At 38.1% G+C, this 12,697-nt stretch overlaps 1 protein-coding gene and 1 long non-coding RNA gene across 2 annotated transcripts; both read left to right on the top strand.

The window, feature by feature from the left end:
• The first annotated feature begins 288 nt into the window (after positions 1 to 288).
• On the top strand, positions 289 to 9,535 carry LOC124162059 (soma ferritin-like). Its single transcript, XM_046538408.1, has 3 exons — positions 289 to 595; positions 729 to 956; positions 9,194 to 9,535. Exons 1-3 carry the CDS (start codon positions 491 to 493, stop codon positions 9,380 to 9,382), a joined length of 522 nt encoding a protein of 173 aa, XP_046394364.1. The 5' UTR covers positions 289 to 490; the 3' UTR covers positions 9,383 to 9,535.
• On the top strand, positions 965 to 3,410 carry LOC124162060. Its single transcript, XR_006865475.1, has 2 exons — positions 965 to 2,263; positions 2,364 to 3,410. It is a non-coding gene; the product is annotated as an uncharacterized LOC124162060 (long non-coding RNA).
• Positions 9,536 to 12,697: the final 3,162 nt, after the last annotated feature.

Here is a 12,697-nt window from a genome sequence, read left to right as displayed (position 1 = left end):
TCTTTCCTAACTATAGATGTCTCTCAAGTCCTACTTGAGTTTACTCTTTTACTCTAAATCCCTTGTTTCCTTCGGGGGCTTAAAAAAGCCTTTCATAAGTTTATTGAGTGGAAAAAGATGCTGCCATACATAAATATGAATAATTTTGCATATTTTTCTGTGATCTATCCTTCAATAAGGAAGCCAAAATACGATCAATACTGAGGAAATACCAAGCTTAGTTGCGCAGTGGCGGCGTAGCCATCGCCAAGACGCAACGGATACAAATGCGTCACATGGTTATGGAACTTTCGGGTAAACCCACATGACAATGACACCCCAATCTCTATATTCATGGTAGTATATAAAAACCAGGGACAATCGCCGTGGTCATCATTCGCTGTTCTGGGTCGCCAGGGTGTGAACGAGCAGTGAACGGGGTCTCCGAAAACTCGATTGTAGCACTAGTTTCTGTCATAATCATTGTATCACTTCGTCAAATCTTAACGAAATGGCTGAATCTGCATGCCGACAGAATTACCACGAAGAAGTGGAAGCGGAACTGAATAAGCAGATAAGCTTAGAACTATACGCGAGCCACGTATACCTCACTATTGTAAGTATACTTGATGAATTGGAATTATTCTTCGAGTCATATTCAGTGAGATTCCTCACGTTCTTAAATTTATGTCACTATTTTAAGTAATTTTAGCTATAGCATTCACATCTCTTCATTGCATTTCTTGTAGGCCAACCACTTTGATCAAGATGATGTAGCATTGAAAGGATTTCATAAGTATTTCTCGAAACAATCCGATGAGGAGCGTGAGCATGGACAAAAAATGATGCATTATCAGAATCGTCGTGGTGGCCGAGTGGTAATGACTGGTATCGATAATCCTCCTGCTCCTGATAACTGGAATTCCCCACTCAAGGCAATGCAGTTCGCACTCTTCATGGAGAAGAGAGTTAATCAGGTGAGAGAAATTTATGTCGTTATACATTTGGCCTTCTCAGAGAAAGAATCAGAAAATAAAGCGTACGGAGTGGGTGCTTGTGAGCCGTGGCCGATGATATTGCTATGTTTTTGTTCGCTAGGTGAACTTACTGTGTTTGTTTTAAGAATGTTTGCGGAGAGTCATCGGTTTCCATTTGATGGCTTTATATCGTCTCTAAGCTGCCCCGTTACGTAGTCATTTCATTAAATCTCGTGCGTAATAGGTCAACTGTTACATCAGGAGAGGCTAACATTAAATGTTTTGAGCACTTAGACACGTCATATGCGCTGTTGTTAAGACTCCGGTCTAAGGGTCAATGTGGAAGATAAGTATTGCTTCATGTCACTCAAAGACTATGGTGAAATATCACTGTCGTTGAGGCTGTCCTTGCGGATCTCATACCAAAACTCAAAAGTTGTGTCCTTCCCAGTAGTTAAGCAATGGCGTCGTGTAAATATCTTTGGTTTATAATATCTTACTAAAGTGTTGGAAAAGCGGTGCTAGATGTGTTTCATTATTTAATTGGCCACGCGCAACCATTTAGTTTTTCGAGAAAGTTCACCCTCGTTCTCAGTAGTGATGGGATTGGAGTCCTAAAGAAGACAGTTTTCATGTCTTTTCAGTCTGGTGTCTTGTAAATTGTCTTATGAATAAATCAGCTCTCTTTCATGATTGTGGTTCATCGTTAGAGCCTTACTTACGGTTTTATTTCTCTACCTCTCATTTTTCCTCGTTAACGTATTATTGGATGCTGCTTTTAGTGTATTCAGTCGTAGTTATTGTGCACACTGTAAACTGTAGACGAGGGTACTTGTATAGTGTGCCCATGTTGCACGGAGAATGAATTATCGTTGTTGAGTTGAGCTCCCCTCAAGTGCTGTTGAGTTATGATGAGCGTGTTTCGTCATGGTCGTCACGAGATTGAGATAATGCGTACATGTGCCCGCTTATCGCATGTGCCTTTTCCTTCCGCTGCCGCCTTGCTGACTAACGGTTTTTTCCTCAAGTGTCAAATGCGTTGATCAATTTTTCATTAGGAATCTGTTATTATGTGGGCCGAGTCATTCATTTACTGATCCGATCACTTCAATGATTCAATCGTTAACGAATCAAGATTCATTTTTCATGTGTGATAATCATTCTCCTTCGTTTTTTTTCTTGAATTCGAACTGTTTACTGGTACATGGAAAATTTCGAAACTAATGGTTTAAATTGTCCAATCATTTGGCTTCTCCCATCTTTTTCTCGATCAATGTCCATCTCTGTCCGTGGGATAATTTTTTGTGGTAGGTGCATTATATGTCCCATTATACATTTGCATAGTAGTAAAAATATTTTAGCAATGAGAAAAAAATTTTTTCTTTATTGATTGAAATACTTCGTTAGGTACTGCCATGCTTGGCTTTAGAGCGGCTTTAACCTGGCTGTGGCTTCATGGAAGTCCTTTCTCCATCGGGGTAGCATCTTGAATGAGCAGTAAGGGCCTAACATCTCTTAGGTATCATGAGCCAAGGGAAATCAGGAACTTGGATTGCATAATGATCTGCACCATGGCCCAGTGGAAAGCCAAATGTATGCAGTTCGATTCCTGGTCCAGGGGGGTCTTTTTTTTTTCTTTTTTTTTAAGATAATTTGCAGTGGGTAGCAACAGAGAGGCACATTCCGTATGCAATTAAAGAATGTTACAGACTTATTTATTGTAGCAATTAGAATATGCTGCACTAGCAAAACCTCTTGCGTTCATGAGTTAAAGCATTTGAATAACAAACATTTTTTCTCACGGTAATTAAGTGCAATGTATAAATTTAGGAGCTCACTGTTATTTTAAGGGAAATGGGCAGCAGTGGAAGAAGCCTTACGTGGACTACATATTCACGGAACTTGAAGCCTTCAAGGCAATACGAGGGCTTAATGCACAGATTGTCATTGTTTTGGTGGTGCAAGCAGTTGCCTATTTGACCAGTCATCCTGGTGCACAGTCTTAATTCCTCAAATCTCCCTCTTGGCTGCAGATATTTCTGCCTGTAAAAAAAAAGGAAGGCACCTGCATTTGACAAGCTCTGTTGTCCAAACGAAGCAATCAATATTAATGCAATAAAAAGCATGCAGAATAAAATTAATGGCTGCGGTGGTTCACTTACTCAAAAAAAATTTTGGCTTCATAGTATTTGCTGTCTTAATTTTTCTCAAAAAAAGTACCCATTTTTTGCGTGTAAAACCAAGTATGTTTCTCTCAGCAATTCTATAGGGAAGTTTGATGGACAATAGCACTAAATAGTGATGCGAGATTTTTGGTGGGGAAGGAGTTGCACTGTTCAAGTCGATACATGAATGAAATAATCATTAGTGGGAATGGCAGTGCAGAATATCCACCGATTGGATAGATAGATGTCCTCAAGAAAGAGCAAGTCAGCCAGCAAGCGGACGTGGAGAGCTGAGGCAAAAAAAAACTCCTCGAGGACAGATAGGTATTGGGTGGGCGATAAAAGCTACCAATGAATAATTTCCATCCGCAGTTGTTTGCCTAAATCACCAGGGGCGCTGCGTGAGACCCCAGGCGTGGGCCCTCAGGGTCGCCAGGAGATCTCAGATGCTCAAGGGAACACCACAAGGTGGTGACCACTGAAACACACTACTTGTTGTTGAGCACAGGGGAAGCACAGAAATATGATTTTGCAACTAATTCCTTAAAGTAACAATTGTGAAGGCAGGAACTGTTCAGCATTTCACCTGTTATTCCTTCCAGCCATGTTTCTCTCGCAGCTAGATCAGTTTGTGAGTTTGTGTGTTCACAGTTTGTGTAAATGCAAAATTGTAATGCAGTTTACAGTAAGTCGAATACTTACTGTAAAGTTTTTGACTTTGTAGTGTTCACATTTTAATAATGTGACTGACTGCACCTGTTCCAAAGCTTTCACTCAATCATCTGGTCTAGTGAGGAATGAAACTGCTCTAGGGACTTACATACACATTGACTAGCAATATGGGAGTATGTATGTGCCCATAATTATGAAAGTGGTCTAAGTCAAAATAAAAAAATTAATATATCACGTATTTCCCACAACATGATTTTAAACTTAATTTATTCAATGTAATTTTTACGATATCGTCAAAAATGAACCTTTACATAGTAGTCGTAATTACAACGTTATACGGAATTCATTTAGTGTTAATTATGAAAGTGGTCTAAGTCAAATTTTAAAGAAATTATAGAAACATTACCTTAAAGTACCATGTTGCCCTCTTTGTTGTGTTTCTATCAGGGTTGATTGATTTAAATCACTTTGATTTAAATCACAATTTAAATCACTTGATTTTTATTTTTTTAAATCTGGTGATTTAAATCATAATGTGATCTGTGTTTGATTTTTAAAGAGTCAAGAAAAGGAAGCTGTAAGTGTATAATTTTGATTTTTATTTCTTAATTAATACAATGAATCGACAGTTATCAGCACAATGGTGGCTCTTAAATAGAAATGATACTGTAGGAATGCATGTAACATGAAAAAAAAATGGCTTTGGTTAGAATACTAGTGTATCCGTTGAAAAAAATTTGTTTTCTGATTTAACTTCTAAGCGTAGGCACCATACAAAGTTGCAATGACAAAATTTTTCTTAACTTCATATGCTTTAGAACCGCATAATATAGCACATTTGATACTTCCAATGGCAATTTTATATTATGCTGGTGTAATTTTTAATTTGATATGATTGGCATTTCCATAGTTCTCTCCCCTGATTGACTAAATGTTGTACAGTGAAACCTGCCTTTAGCGGAACCTGAGTTAGGCGGAAACCTGTCTTATCCGGAAAATTTTGTTGGTCCTGGCGGTCACAATAGGGTTTTACGTGCATTGGTGCCCTCTGTTAAACGGAAACTGTCAAACGCGGAAACGGAATCGATTTCCGGGCACGTGTTTCTTGGTTAAGCGGAATTGCAAAAAAAAAAATCCATGGACAATTTTTACCGTAGGGAAATAAAATACTAAAAATGCTTTGTAAAGCCATCTCCATAGAAAATAATCCAACGGAACCAGCTAAATGCGTCGCACGTTCACCATGGTCTACGTCATTATTGACTGACATCACGTCGCAGGAGGGACTTATGACAATATTGCATCAACCTTGACCACAGCACTTCCGCGTCTCCCTAAACCTAATGTTAATCCTCCTCCAGTGCCTTATGTCCCTCGTCCCTAATGTAAAGTGCAGTGCGTTTCGTTTCACGTACATTGTATCAAATGCTCAACAATACTCCACCCCTCTTCCCTCCTGCTATCTCCTTTCTTAACCAATCCGCCAAACCATTTTTGCAGCAGATACAAGTGAAGTTGAAGTGTGGAAAGACTCAAGTTTACGAATCAATTAAGAAGAAGGACGAAATTAAGAAAGAATTTGAAAGTGGTAGGTTCTAAGAAACATATTTCTTCTTTTCCCATGCCACAATAGTTTGCAAAACGACACACCATAAAATAATTGTTGTTTCCGTCGATTATTTTAGGCCTTAGTTTACATTCAAAGAGGAAAACGCCTCTCTGCGAATATGAAGAAATAAACGATTTAGTTTGGGAATGGTTTGTGCGGGCAAGATCGAGGAATATTCCAATGTCAGGTCCAATAGTCCAAGAAAAGGTCAAGGAAGTCGCAGTTTCTTTAGGAAAATTGGATTTTAAGGCCTCCAATGGATGGTTAGAGAGCTTCAGAGCAAGACACAATGTTGTTTGGAGCAGTGTTGTTGGCGAGTCAAATGACGTTGACATGGAAACCGTGGAGTGGAAATGTAGGGTTCAAGTAAAAATTAAAGATTATCAACCATGTGATATCTACAACGGAGATGAAACCGGAATGTATTTTAGGGCTCTGCCGTCTAAATCAATGTGTGTAAAAGGAGACAACTGCAAGAGTTTACATGCATTTCCGAGTTTTATTTATATAAATTAGTGTAAAAATTCAAACAATGATGTTTTATTTACACTAATTCTTTATTCTGTGGGAGGGAAGCACTCAAAGGAGCATTTGACCATTTTCATTTGTGGGAATATGGCAGGGGAGCTCCTAAAGCCTCTTGTCATCCGGAAATCAGCTCGACCACGATTTAAAAACGTTGAAATTGAGAAGCTACAGGTCAAATGGAGTCAGAATAAAAAAGCATGGAACACGGCTTCAATCATGGAAGAGTGGCTTAAAAGTTTCAATGTCGAAATGAGGAGGAAAGATAGGAAAGTCATACTTTTCCTTGACAATGCAACCTGTTACCCTAAAATTCACCTGGCGAATGTGAAGCTAGCCTGGTTTCCGGCAAACACAGCAAGCATCACTTTGCCAATGGATCAGGGAGTAATTAGATCGCTGAATGCACAATATAGGAAGAACATGATGCGATCATTATTAGCTGCAGCAGATACTGCGAATTCAGTATCAGAGGTATAAAAAGTATCAGTGCTGGATGCCATTAATTGGATTAATTTGGCAGTGAAAGATATTAAAACATCAACTGTTAAACAATCTTTCGCCAAAGCTGGAATTCTGCCAGAGCTGATCCCCGAGGAAGGTAAAGAAAATAATTTGCATCCTGACATATCACCAATGTAATTGCATATTTACGCATTTACAGGATTATATATATGACCTTTGCTATTTAGGAGCCAATGGTGGATCTAAGCGAATTTGAAGTAAGTAATAAACTGAGATAACATGAGTGCTGAGAGATTTGTGGATTTCGACAACGATCTTCTCACGAGCAATGAAGATGGTTCCTTAACAGCCAATAATAAAGAAGAGGAAATCTGTGATACCGACGAAGAAGTGACCTTAATATGTGAAGAAAATAAAAAATCGTATAGAGAAATGTTGGTCTCGTCAAAAGAATTAGAAGAATGCAGTCTCACCAAAGATTACACTGATTTGTTTAACATCTTGCATGGGGCCATTGGCAACGTAGAAAATTGTATTCTACAGGAAAAAAGTAAAGACAGACAAAAATGACTGATTACTTCAAATAAACTATTTAAAAATAATGCGATGCTGTTCTTTTATAATTTAATTATAATTAATCACTTCATAATCGTCTACGTGTAGAATTTGAGTCAAACCAACCTTTTAGGCAACGCATTCAATGGACGTGATATGACTTTCGCGGTCTTTTTTGAATTGTCAGACCCTGAGTTAAGCGGAATACTGTCTTATCCGGAAAAAAGTGAAGGGCCCGAGAGATTCCGCTTGAGACAGGTTTCACTGTATTAAGTTTAGAGTATGTTGCCTCTTATTGTTTCTGCAAACGATCATTCTCCAATATGCTGCCCAAATAGTTAGTTTTGCAAATAACTGAATTTTTTATGAATGGAGAATCATAAAAATCTCATTTAAATCAATAAAATCCGATTTAAATCAATAAAATCAGATTTAAATTAAAAAAATCAACAAAAATGATTTTTTTTGAAAAAAAATCATGATTTTTATCAACCCTGGTTTCTATATTACATAATATATCGATAAAATAAATGACAATCAAACAAAAATGCCAATTCATTCCGGTTTATATAACAATATAAAACAGCTGGGCTCTTCGGAACTTATATTATTTGCGGCATCTAGTTCATATATTTTGCCACTGTGTCAACAGATAGCAATTCAGGTAAATTAATGACAATGTACTTATTGTATGAATACGTGAATATTCAGATAATATGAAGTGATAATATCTGCAGATATTATACGGGCACGTAATGTTTCCAAGAAATGGAAACGAATAAGGCAATTATTATCTTCAGATGAATCATACCAAGACATCACTAAATTTAGAAACTTCAGAAATGGTGCAAGGTAAAACAATAGAAATGGTGCAGATAGAAAAGAAAACGGTCAAGAAATGAAGATGTATAGTTATGCCCAAAATATTAGATAAATTAAGAGAAATAGTGGCAAAGAATACGTATTTAAAAAAATCAAAACTTGCGAGTGCCAAAATTTTTGAAAGTAAGGATTGCTTTTGCTGAAAAAAATGATTATATCGTGTAGAATATAATGAAAGAAAATCTAATTTTGATAATTTCTGGAAACTGAAAGAATTTTAAACTTGTGTACCTTATTTTTTTATACCTGTGTACCACAGTTCATTAGCAATTAATGAAAGTAAGGCAGCCCAGAACTTTTAAAAGACCCATGAGAAAATGCAGCTATAAGTATTTTCTGTTAAGAAGCAATAAGTCGGAAGTAGTGTCGGTTTGCAGAAAGTTTTTTTTAGACGCCCATAAAATTTCTATGAGGCGGTTAACTCATGCTCTGAATGCTTAAACTAGTGGAACTGATCTTTGTGGGAAGATGCCTGGATCTTCGTGAAAAACAGACAAAATTACGATATAAGCTGTACGAGAGCACATTTTAAGTTTCCCAGCATACGAGAGCCACTATATCCGAGATCGTCACACTCCTGGTTGAATATGTTTTAGTCATTAATTAGGTATTGGAAAAATGTTTAACCTGTATGTGTAGAAATGTGAAGAAAATAAACAATCCTTTGTTAAGGAATGGATTTACAGGAAAATATTTAACACTGAATTTGACTTAAATTTCCATGCTCCTCAAAAAGACATGCCAAAAATGTGGTTAACTCAAAAGAAAAATCGAAGCTTGCAATAATGAGGAATTTAAAACCCATATTCAGTTGGAATCTAATTTGGTAGGGACTTAAAATTTGCTAAGCAGGACAATGGTGTGATACAAAGGAGACATTGGGGAGCCTTTGTTGTAGGAAAAGTTGCAGTTGTGGTGTGTTGGCAGGCAACACAGCCAGATACCATGTGAGCAGAAAATAGTAGGTTCACACAGTTCTAGATTGTCTGTATCTTGCGATCGATTGTGTGCGTGTATTTGATGGCATATGTAGCTGCACATGGCTTGTGCTCTTGCTGTATTTTTCATTTACACAAATAAATGCTGGAGAAACTTCAAAATGGGGTCATTGTGACAAAATGTCATTCTGCTTCCAAAAATTGTATTGATGAACTCCTGGATTGATGCTAATGATGATTTGAGCTAAGTGTGCGTAATGCTTGCATGACCAATGAAATCACCTTCATAATTGTGTGCGCAGCAACACAATCTGTGGGGAATACAAATCTCTGCAGCACTCTTTATTAATAGTGCATTGCGAGTGTTGTCTTTTGTCTCCCTCCCTCCCTAATCTCCCCTCTTTTTCTCTCTCTCTCTCTCGACAGTCTCTGCTGACGTTGCACGAGTTGGGCTCCCGCCATGGCGACGCCCAGTTCTGTGATTTCTTGGAGTCTGAGTTTCTGCAGGAGCAGGTGGAGTCGATCAAAGAGCTCGGCGACTACATCACAAACATCAAGCGTGTTGGAGGAGAAGGCCTTGGCATCTACATGTTTGATCGAGAGCTTCAGTCTTAAGTTGCTGGCTGTGGTTGTCGTAGCAGCTGTGCTATCGTCTATGGTGCCATTGGTGTTGAGGCGATTTTCGCACATTCCGTACTTATCTAAAATGTATTCAGCATGTATTTTGTTTTCAATTTCTACCTTCAGTTAATAAATTTTTAACATAAATTCTGTATTGTTAATACCATATTTATCATGTTGATACCAAATTAATTTTAATCGTGACTTAGGTGGGAATTTTTCTGAAGTTGCTAGTTTTGGTGGCTGATAGGCAGTGTGATATTTATTTTTTTGAAATTATACATTGCATCATTACATTTTAAACTCTCCCATTTTTAGCATACAGGCAAGAAGGGGTGCATGGTAGGAGAGTACTGAATGTGTCAATGAGTTCTGTCTGCATCCATTTACATAATTCTAAAGCCCTAAGCCAGTATTTCGTTTATTCCATCATATAAAATATGTAGCTACATATTGTGCAGACCCCCATTTAAAACATACATTCTAATGCTGATTAGCCATGGAAGTTGGTGTGTACTTTCCAAAGCAGTAGATTTTCATACAATCTACTTGAGGGGTAACTTAAAGGGGTTTGGAATTTTGCGAATGGGACATCTTGGAACAGCCCTCTTGGTGCAGGACATCTTTGCGCTAGCCACCTTTGCATAAAGTGCTTGTGCAATTGTTACGTTGTCTTTTCTGCGAAAACAATGATAGTTTCTACGTTGCTGTGGTAGTTTTGGGCCAAGGTGGCCCGTGCCAAGATGTCCTGGTCCTGTAAATATGTAGTAATTTTAAGATAGGTAGGCATTTTCTGAAAAATACATTAAACATTTTGAGACTACAGTTGAGTGCCAGCTTTTATTATTGCACTATAAATAAATATATTTTCATAGATGGTATTTCAATCAGGAAATACCAAGGACAACACAGTTGGCATGAAGCAGATTCAAATGGCGATGCTATCAAAGTCTTAATTTCAATGTTAACTACTGCTATCAATTTTTTCTATGTTATCTATATCTTAGATATTCATAGAATGGCTGCTCTAATTCACTTTCGTCATTTTGCAAACTATCATGAGTGGTTACACTAGCTGTTATGTATTTTTATTTTGTTATCATTATTTGACATTTAACATTTTGTTGTTATTATTCATAGTTATTATGTTCATAGTTACAGTTCTGACCTCTTGAAACAATGTGGCCTATCAGGCACATCCACGTACACACACGTTCTTTTCCATTCACAACTTCCCACGAAGGTCCTTCCTTACCAGATACATAAATAGCAGATACTCAAGGAATGAAAATAGTTTGTCTTGGCATATAAGTCTCCTGTAATGGAAAGGCCTCATTTTTACATCTCAAGATGATTTTATTAATGATCAGTCGTGGCTAACTTTTTGCTTACTGATAAGAATTGGTCAGCTGGAAGGTAATATCGGGAAGTAATTTATCACTCCAAGTGTAGGTATATGATTTACACTGTATATACTTGGAAGGTATTGCTATTGTAAAAAAAATCCCAATCTGCGTACACTTACAGTAGTTTGAATCCTGGAACAAAATCCAACCAGTTAAAAGCTGTTGATATGCAGAAAAACTATATTCTTGTGTTTGCCACATTTCAGTTCTGATAACAAACTTCAAGAACCTTGGGGAAAGTATTACTGTAATATTTAGGCGATGTAATCCTATTTTCCTGGTGGTTAGGAATGTGGTATTCTTTAGATAAATTTATCAATAGACCAGCAGTATTGGGAACAATCTGTTGAGATTTCTTACAGGGTGGTTTCCTATTAATTTTTTATTGGCTTATTCAAAAGATTATTACTCCTGGAGTACGCATTTCACGCTCTTAGATTTTCGAGTTTCGATATCTATTTTTCGCGATTAAACAAAAAGTGAAAATTTTCATGCGCGTGAAAACGCGACGGGTAAGTATGAATGCCAGGAAAAGCCCACGTAACATCATTCTGGTTCTGGCTGTTGCTGTATGAGGCCACCTTGAGGCGAGGCTCTGTGTGCTGATACGAGGCAGTCTGCTAGCAGGTATCAGAGTACCCTGTTAGCAGGTAGCGCTTGGCTTAAATGAAGATTATTAATACCCTATCAAAAGAAGGAAACTTTCCGAACTTGGGTAATTGTAATGGGTGATTATTAAGAGGTGTTTCCCTGAGCTCTGTGCCTCATGCATGCATTGGTAATCTCAGACGATGTTAAACTCCTTTCTACTCCTATAGAAACTAGGTCCCTGTGATGTCACGGAGTGGCATCGCATGGGTGCCAATCTGGCCGTTTTCAAATGAGGTTAAAATTGACCATTGCCTTTTGTCTAAACTGGGATTTCTAATACCAAATAATTTGTATATTATGAGTACCTATATTATACCATTTTTCTGAACTGAAGGCGGCTGACCTTGAGCGTGCTCGCAACCCACCCACTCTTCTAGCCAATCACAGAAGAGCGACAGATGAGGAAGTGTGCAAGAGCCCGCACTCTCTCTCCCAACTCCGTTCAGTGCACATCGCTCTACAGCTGGCAGTGTTGCCAAGCCGAATCTTTGGAGATCGCCGAGCGCTCGTTCTGCTGCCCCCAAAAGTACCGTTACTCCCAAGGCTGGCAACGCCGGTCGGCCGGATGGATGGGAGTGGAGGGGAAAATGGAAGGGGATGGAGGGGAAAGGAGAAGTGGAAGGGGCAGCACTTCCCATTGGCCACAAGCTATTTTCCACCCAGCCGCCTTCAGTTCGGAAAAATGGTATAATGGTGGGTAACGAATCACAATCAATTCATTTCTTTTCTTCAGTCATTTCAGTTGTGTTCTCTCATGTTTACTTCTTCATTATTGATGTTTTGTCCTCCTTAATTGGCGACCAAACTGATCTATTTATGAACTCGATAACAAGACTTCCTTAAGTGATGTTTTAAGATAATACATCCTTGTAAGAATTAAGTATTAATCGATCTCAGTTGAAGTATAGTTATTCGTTTACACCTATAAACACTGTCTTCCACTGCAAGCTTAAGTTCACCAAAAAAAATCGGGCAACATTCCCCACTCTCTCATAATTTATTAAGTAGGTGTGTGCCTAATTGAGCAAAGGATTGAACATTGAAATACAAGATTTAGCTGGTAAAATGTGGCTTATATTGGAGAAATTCAATGAATGCCAAGAAGTGCCATGTGCAAAGCACCCTCAGTGTACAGATTCGTCATTTTTTCTAGCTGTTCTTGTACTCCTAGTTCATGTTTACCTGTTAACGAAATGCACCTGTGCCCAGCGACTCCGTCTCCCCAGCGGCAGAGCAACTGCTGTCTGATGGA

Source organism: Ischnura elegans, chromosome 7, assembly GCF_921293095.1.
Source record: "Ischnura elegans chromosome 7, ioIscEleg1.1, whole genome shotgun sequence".
Taxonomy (NCBI): domain Eukaryota; kingdom Metazoa; phylum Arthropoda; class Insecta; order Odonata; family Coenagrionidae; genus Ischnura; species Ischnura elegans.
This window is presented reverse-complemented; position numbering and strand designations above follow the sequence as displayed.